This window comes from Larimichthys crocea, chromosome XXIV (assembly GCF_000972845.2).
Source record: "Larimichthys crocea isolate SSNF chromosome XXIV, L_crocea_2.0, whole genome shotgun sequence".
Taxonomy (NCBI): domain Eukaryota; kingdom Metazoa; phylum Chordata; class Actinopteri; family Sciaenidae; genus Larimichthys; species Larimichthys crocea.
Window position 1 is genome coordinate 9,161,610 of NC_040034.1, and position 9,150 is coordinate 9,170,759.

A 9,150-nucleotide genomic window follows, 5' to 3' on the forward strand; every position below is an offset into this window, starting at 1 on the left:
TGTTCACAGTCATTTCACAGCCATTTAATAACAAAGGCACTACACTGTTTTCCAACAATGAACAAAGTCAGACGATTATCTAACAGCTAATTAGTCCACATATGAGGAGGGCGTGATTTACGGTATGTCATGTTACAGTTTTCCTACCACTTAGGAAACTTCTTTATTGTCACATGCACAACTATTACAGTGAAGCAGTATTTGGCAATAAAATGCTCAAACAATATGTATAAATACAAAATCATTGAAGGAAATATGAGAATTTGCTACATAAGACATAAAGTAGGGCAGAAGTTAAAATATAGAAAGTAAACTGTAATGTAGACAGGTTTATGCACTAATAATACATATAGTAATATAATAAATATACTGTGAACAGGTTATACATCTTGTAAACAGGTAGTATGCAGGTATAAACACTAGTGAAAATATATATAAATGGCAATGTCAACAGCAGTAAGTGACAGTAGTATAAAAATAAAGAGTTCGCCATCTGTATCAATCACACTAATGATCTTGAGAGCTCAAAAGTGCTCCAATCCTAGTAAAATTTAAAGCTTGAATGCATATATAATTATAAAACTATATACATGTATCTGATATTTCTTGGCAGGTAAAAATACTTCTTGGCAGGCACTTTCAGGCCAAGTAATAACTTAATTGCAGACCGTGTTTATTCTCAATGTTTCTTTCTTTTGTGTGTTTATAACCTACATGAAAAATGACCAGTTGACGTTTCTCTACACTGAGGAATACTCAGACGGTGCATCAATAATAACAAGGAAAGCAGGAGAGGAGGGGAAAGGAGGAAGGCCAAGTGTATCACTAAGCAGTTCTCTCTCTTGGCATTCTGTCACTGAGGGGCCAAAGCCTCTCCAAGAGGTGCCATTACATTCCATAGCCATGACAACGGGCGGCGGTATTTTCTGAAAGCTGCCACTTACTTCCTACTGGTTGGACAGACCAGGTAGGTGTACACAGAGTGTGTACAGGTCCACCCAACTACCTATTACATGTTTCTATTTGTCAAAAAATCCAACATAAACTGATCCTACTAACAAGTACTATGTGTGTAGTGTTATATATATGTTATTCCTCCACACTGTTGCACCATGAACTCAGACAGCGCAGCTTATTTTGAGTCAGGCTCACACGCACCATGCTGACTGCTGTAAATATTCAGGGACACGCCAAATGTGTATTATTCTGCTGTCTTCTTAAAAACAAAATGTACATTGTGACCCGATGAAACATCATTTTGCAGCTGAGTGCCACAGACAGGGTAAGGAAGTCAGAAAGTTTTGACAGCTTAACTAACACATTTTTAGTTTTGGCATTTTCAAGGGATATGTTGACAATAAGAAAACATACAGAAAACAGAGAGATCATATGGCAAGAACTTAATCCAAATAAAGAAATAGAAATGATATTAAAATACAGCGACAATCTCAACATTTGTGAACGTCGCCGAGTTGGGCAAGGAAACAACGGAGCTCCCATTTTCAGCCAGAAGATGGCAGCACAGGTTGGATCATTGAGTGCAATAACTATCTGTAACACAAGCCCATCACTAAATGTTTTACTAACACTTGGAACAACACACTGTTTACCCTTCTTCATCAAACATGCATTGTTGCAACACTGACAAAATTTTGTCCAGTCCATCAAGTAAGACTCTGTCAACTGTGATCGATGTGATATTTCAGACGAAAGAGTAGAAAGAAAGAGATGAATGTCTCACATTTGATCGACAATCGAGATATTTGTGAGATCTCATTTGATACTGTCACATCAACATTTATAGGCCTGCATTTGCTCTTTCTCTCTTTCTCTCAGTCTTTCCCTCACACAGACACGCGCTGATACGGAGAGAAGCCTGTGGCATTGAGTCAATTGAGTGAATATTTATGTCCCATTCAGTATCGTCCTGACCTCTCATGTATTTGGTCTGTGCCCTGATTCTGGTCTCACAGTGCTGAGATGGGATATTTTTTGTTGTTGTTTTCTCTGTAGTTATATTTTGAGGACCTAAGCTAGCTGAAGTTAGATATTTGTGTCATGCACACACAAGTATTGAGCTCACATCAGCACCAAATAAATCTTGGTTAAAGGGATGAAGCCACGTTTTGCACTTACACTCAAAGATTTATTTATCCTCTCTAGGAGGAGAATCAGAAATAAAAATCTGTCCAACAAGCTCTTTAAAACACAACTTAATTCTGAAGAACTGAGCGACATTTTAGTAAAAAGTATAGCATTAAATCATCATCATATAAATAATAGAAAACATAAAACTGACTTTATCTTCATATTTACCTAAATGACAACATGCAAAGCTTTTCCTCTTTAGAAAGATTCAAAGTATATATGTGTCTATAACTATAAGTACTGTACCTGAATGTAACTGTAAATTCACACTAGGCTCCATATTATAGTTGTTTTTATGTATATGAGACAATATGTTTGTTATTTAGGCTTATACCATACAACAACAGATCTTATTTTCTTATATATAATGAAATACTGCCACAAATGTTGCACTGGAACCTGTTTTAAATGGGTTTTAAAAGTAAATTAGTCACACAAAAGTTGGTAGCTGGTATCCAAATTTGGATTCTCTTTTCATTATTATTATTTTGATTAATGTGCTGATTTTTCAATTAAACAATGAATTGTTTGGACTATATAATATCAGAAAACCACAATGTGATGTCCTCAAATGTCTTGTTTTTCAGTACAAAACCCCTAAATGTTCAGTTTAGAATGATATCTAATAGAGAAGGCAGAACATCCTCACTTTCACACAGCTGAAACTAGTTTATATTTGGCATGTTTGCTTTAAAATTACTTAAAAAACTAATACATAATCAAAAATGATTTTTCTAATTAAAAAGACAGATAAGACAAATAAAAAAGAAGATGTATTACATCAGCAGGAGGGTGACTAAGCAAGTTATCTGAACTGTAGAGCCTAAAATCACACAGTAGTCCTTGAACTGTCAGGAGTGTAATTTGTAATGATATTCAAGAGTCTGTCTGCTGCTGCATATTTCTTCAGGTCTGAATGGTCAGGGGGGTTATTTTCTCATTCGTCCGCCTCAAATTATTCTTCTCAAATCTCACAGAATAAAAACATTTCATCAAATAAAACAAAGCTCATTATGTTTTTCTTTTTGACTAATCGCCACACGTTGCCAACCAGTGGCCACGTCTCCCTTAAACTTGCAAATCCTCTGGACTGTACACTTCTATTGTTCCTCCGTAGTGTCACCCAGCTCATCCAGGTATGAGAACAAAGCATAGCTCGGTATAGTTTACAGGAAACCACTTACGCCAGATCCTGCCTGTAATGCGGTGCGTAAACAAAGAAGCCATGAAAGATTGATGTAAATGTTCAAACCTCAACCGCAACGTCTCGTTTCGGAATCAGCATCAGTGTGATTCAGCAATCAACGTGATAAATTAGATTAAACCAGGTAGCTCACTCTAGTTAGGTTACGGTTAGTTTGCTGATCGGTGATCACTAAAAAAACTTTGAAACTAGTCAGTGCAGTATAGATTTAAGTATTTCTAGGACTCTTAAGATGTCTGATGCTCCAATATATGTCAGAGTTTATTGACTGATTTGAGTTTTTATTTGTTGACCCATATTCCACCACTGTCTTCTGGTCACCTGTCCATGAAGTCTGGGTCAGGGTTACCTTACATCATGGAGCCCTCCGGGGTAATATCTGTTTCTTTCAGGTACGGCGGCAGATGCAGCTGATTGCACATCATTTGCATTACAGATAAAGCTGATGGGCAGTCTGCTTAGCTATAAATTATGTAGCATGCATGGACCTCAAGGTTAAAAAGGCGGTTATGAAGATCCACTAAGGCTATGAATTGTTAATATGATTCCCTTCATCCAAATAGGCCAAACATGCAATCATAGATAAAGGTCATCTAGAATTTTCCAGAATAAGCTTGTCTATGTAAATGAGGTATTACAGAGGAGGGAAATGTCGTGGAGTTGCATTTGAAGAAAGAAGTGATCGCTTCTGAAGGAGACACTGCATATGGAGGGAGGCATACCTGCCAGTGCATGTAGTTTATGCAGCTCTCTGTTAGCACTGAGAGGGAAAAGGGAAGTGCTGAACCTCTTCTCTCTCTTCACGGCCGAGTGTGACCCTGGTTGCTTCACCCTCATCAGCTGAGTTGCGGGAGGTACTTTCTTATTGGAGCCCTGCAGAAACAAGAGTTGCAAAGGAAGGGCTCCCGTTACTGGAGCAGGGTAAGGCAAGGTAGTTCCTGCCCTGAAGGAAATGGCACAGGAATCACTATACTCAAGTGTCAGTATGGAGCTCATGGAAAGGAAAGGAGAGGAGCAAGGAGAGGACAGGAGAGGACAGGACAGGACAGGACAGGAGAAGAGAGGAGAGGAGGTGAGGGCGTTGTGGTTAAGGGTCAAGTTCCTTTCCGAATCAGATCAGGTGATTCTCAGTGAAGCAACCTGATCACAGTTGGTGGTGTACTGTACTGCATCTGCTGACAGAGTTTGGGGTGGACCTCAGTGGACAGAATAAATGAGCACAGATAGAGCTGATAACGCTGTCAATGGGAACAAACAGCAGGCCCAGCAATCAATCAATCAGGTCTCTTCCAGTCTCACTGTACTCACTATACTCAACATCACTGATGCGCATCAGAAATGATGAGGACAGAAATAGCTGCTACAAAGCCTTGTGTTATACTCAGAGGCCAAACTGAGTCACGGTGGGGAGAACGAGGGATTGAATGTGAGTATTTTTCAGAGAAAATAAAGTCATAAGATCGGGCTGAGAGGTCACATGAGCAACTTTGCCTTCATTTCATGAGGACAAAAGATAATTAAACTTCAAAACAAATGTACAAACACAGAGTTTTGAGGGCTTGTGTAAAACATGTATGTAATATTCAAGCATGTGATACATTTAAACTAAAAAACAAACCAACACAAAAGGCTAAATGAACTAAACAACAGTCAAAAACAGCTTGTGCCCCAATACAAACATCCCTGTTAGAACAAATAAGTTATTTATTGTATTATCCTGGATTATCACACACTGTGTTGCTTCATGTATGTTGTTTCTACATGCTGGTAAAGCCTTTCTTATATGTTCTGCATATTTTTCTATAAAGTAGCCAATGCATGTCCTGTCTGCACAGTGCAAAGTTCAATAATACTTACATCGTTGTCATCTGCAGGCCCATTTTTACTTCCAGATTTTTTAGATCTTCCAGATTTGGAGGATTCCTAAAGAGTGAGAGGAAAATGAAAAACACAACATCAAACACAGTTATATGACGCTAACATTTAATATAAATAAATGTTCAGTATGCACTTTACCTTTTCTTTCTTGCTCTTGTGAGGCATGCTGAGAAGGGAAACCCCAGTGTCAGCAAGTCGGCGGTGAAACTGCGGTCACACACTAACAGCAGATGGCTGGTTAACACGTCTGTACACACTGATGTGGATCTCACGACTGACCATCCAAACACCATGTGACCGAGTCCGAACCACAACAAGGTGTCATCCCACTTCCGCGGCGGCTGCAAACCACAACTCACCCGCTGTTAAGAGGATATAGTTCATAATTGAGGAAAATACCGATTACATTCGCTGTCAACGTCCAACTTACTGCAGCCGTGCCTGCACTTTATGGTACCCGCTGTATCCTCCAGCCCAGGGACGTGTGTCCTCTGCCGGTTGTAATATTTGCTGGCTGCCACAAGGGGGTAGTGTTGTATGAAGAAAGGAGGAGGTAGAGAGACCTGCAAATGTAAGCGAGGGATTGACTGGGGTCTCCATTCATTTATGTACACAGTATTTGTACCAAACACTTTGGAGTTACATACAAATGATCATCTCTTTGAGAAAACATAATCCCTACTTGATATATATTTGCACTCATTTTGTTTTGTGTGTTTCAAAAACAAATTCAAGGCCTAAGAATGGACACACAACAAAACACTACTCACAAAAAGTTAGGGATGCCACCGAGCTTAGAGTGTCACAGAGTGTCATCAGCAGGTTGCAATAAGTCAATTTGTGAACAGCATGAGACGTCAAGTCAAGCTGTAAGTATGCATGACAAATTACTGAGTCATTACATTTTTTGTTTTTGTTGTATCCCCACCACTGTTGTAATTTTTTGCTTTAATAAATTGTTTGAAATGAAAATATTACCATTGTATGTTTCTACTTAAATGCCCTTCATGATATAATATTACTGTAGTAAGAACTGTTTGTGAGTAGTGTATATATATTACATGGTGGTGCAGCGCTGTCACATAAACTGGCAACTTGTCCAGGGTTTACCCGCCTCTCACCCAATGCCAGCTGGGATACAATGCTGAAAAAGATAAACAGTTATAGAAAATGGATGGATGGATGGATGGATGGATGGATGGACGGACTTCTCAGCAACCTGCCAGAAGAGAAAAATGTCGATGTCAGTTGTGAGTAGATCACAACTCATGTAAAATTCAAGATGTTGTGTTCAGTCCTTCAACTGTTGCTCAGAAACAATATTTCAACGGTCTATATGTGCAGGTCATTGACAGTTTACTCACAGGTCTATGAAGGGAAACCAATTCAGAAGTATCTTAAACCTGCTTTATAAAAAAAAATAACCCAACTTCTTTTAAAACTTTCCCAAAACTTTTAAAACAAGGTATGCTTCAGGGTGTGGCTACCTTGTGATTAATAACTCAGTGAGATCATCCAGTGCAACACATCAGGGTCACGAAACTCAGATCAAACTGTCAAACTAGGCAGTGCTGATCAATTATGAATCAAGATTATGTTACTGCATTGCCTATTTCTTACCTTAAATGTTTAACATTATAAATAGATCACTCACCAGCTGCACAATCTCATCCAAATATAGTTACTTCTGCCTCAGAAAATCTCAGATGTCAATGGCTAGATGACAAGATTTCATTTTTGTCCTAACCAATTTGCCCTACATTAGTTGCTTTTCAACTTAGCTACCTAGTTGTAACAGTACACTAATTTGTTGTTGTTGTTGCAAATAGTGTCTGGAGAAGAGATTCTCACATCTCCAATTACACTGAATAGATATAAAACAAATTATACAGTAACAAAATTGCAATGTAAAGATGACCCATAAGTGCAACATATAAATCCACATTTGATTTATTCCAGTGTGATCTCACTGGCTCCCTTACTTGGTCTTTTTTGTATTGTTGTAATGCATCACTCGGTCCATATGGTGGCAGTGTTGCATGCTTTTAAACTTTGTTAAACATTCGGTCCCCATGGTTTTCATTTACCTAAAGGCAGGTGTATGCCAGAGGGTTGATAAATATTACATTTGAGTTGCAGGAAATCCTGTCATAAGAGACTACCACGCCATGTAACTTTGAAAGCACAAAATCAGATTTTCTTTTCAGTAAAACTGCATGAAAACATAAACCACCCACATGATCCTTTAATGCTTTAGTTGCATTAAACCAAACTCGATGAGATTATTCTTCTTGAATGTCTTCATTTCTGCCTGTAGGTTGAAAGATTATTAAACTCCCACTTAATCCAGAGAGTTTGAACAGCGCTTCACCTGTCCTGTCACACCTTTCACTTCTACACTAAGCACACATGTTGTATCTGTGATTAGAGAAGAAAGTACAGATTAACATGAGCAATGAATGCATGTGTGGGCTACAAAGAGAGTAGGATTGTTTTCTGTTCTGGCTGTCGATGCAGTGCACTGGTGTGTATTGATCAGGTTGTGAGAATGTTCTGTTCTCTGAATCATTGTGTTTCCATCTCTCCCTCGGTCCACAGTCAGAGCTTCATCGTCAACATGGTGTTATTACTGGGCGATATGGCTCCCTTCATTTCCTGTCTCAAGAGCAGCAGTGAATGCAACAACATAAGGAGAGGAAAAAAGGGGGTTGCTTTTTTGTGCGTGCATGTGTGCGTACATGGTTGGGAGGATAGATGGCTGTGTGAGACAGCACAATATGTCCATTCTTCTTCAAAGAAATGCAATAACTGAACTAGTATTTCATAGGCAGCTGGTGTACTGAAGAATATCAGTGATGTGAGGGAAGATTTCTACCATCATTCTATAAATGTTAGAACAAATAAATATATTTCCACATAAATCAGTTCAATAGACTTTTTTTATTTATCAACTTCAGCTTGAGAAATGTTCTCTTTTCCCGACTCTTCATTACCTCCGTTTTTTTAGCTTACCTGATTTAAATTCTTTATTTTAAATTCTTCTTTTTGCTACAAGAACTGAACCTATTTCACACCATTGCTGTGCAGCACAGTCAGTGAAGTGTGAGTTGCCATAACACCAGCGTGTTTTATGAGAAAGCTGTCCAAGCTGGGGCTAATGAGTGGGGCTGCTCAACAAGAGCTTGTTTACTTTTCCAGGAGAGAGAAAGATGGATAACGGCTTGGAGAAACGGGCAGCTTGTTGTGATGGAAGAAGATTGCTGGAGAGAACAAAGGAGAAGCAACGGGTAGTAGAGGAAAGATGGCTTGGTTGACTGTAATCACTGGGTTGTAGCGCAGGTGCACGATCCCCCATGATAACACATAAATGTGTATCGATTGTGACACAATCTGTCACGCACAAGCTCGCACTTCGCGTGCCTGTCTGTTTACCTGCTTTCATTGTGAAATATGAGCTGTGTCGCACATCAGTTTAGAGGGTAACTCGTGCTTTTCAAGATGATAAATCTGAACGATGTTGGTGATCCTCTGACTTAAGTGCCACTGACAGGTTGAAATTGCCACTTGTCAGTTTAGTTCATGGCAGGATACATGTCAAACTGATGAATATCAGGGTGTAAAAACAAGTGAATGTGAGCAGTGATATCAGAGGAACCTATTCTGGTAGTGTTTTGATTAAACAGTGCTCAACAATTACTTTTAAAAGTGGTTGACAGGTTTGCAACCAGGCTTCAGCTTTTGGTTGCCAAAAAATGAAAATGTGCTGCCACGTGTTGCCATTTTTAGGCAACTTTTAGGTAATTTCAGTACTATGCAGTTATACGTCTGCTTAATAACACTTAATAACAAACAGTTTATTACAGTAACCAAACAAACTGTAGTTTGTGTTTTATCTTATCTGTCCACACTCAGTAACTGCT

At 38.9% G+C, this 9,150-nt stretch overlaps 1 protein-coding gene across 1 annotated transcript; it reads right to left on the reverse strand.

Moving 5' to 3' along the window:
• Positions 1 to 3,600: 3,600 nt before the first annotated feature.
• Positions 3,601 to 5,635, reverse strand: LOC113744572 (serine/threonine-protein phosphatase 2A 56 kDa regulatory subunit delta isoform-like). The gene is made up of 3 exons (XM_027274760.1): positions 5,369 to 5,635; positions 5,210 to 5,275; positions 3,601 to 4,225 (listed from the first exon to the last, which is right to left on the reverse strand). The coding sequence occupies exons 1-3, from the start codon at positions 5,393 to 5,395 to the stop codon at positions 3,971 to 3,973; spliced, it is 348 nt and encodes a 115-aa protein (XP_027130561.1). The 5' UTR covers positions 5,396 to 5,635; the 3' UTR covers positions 3,601 to 3,970.
• Positions 5,636 to 9,150: the final 3,515 nt, after the last annotated feature.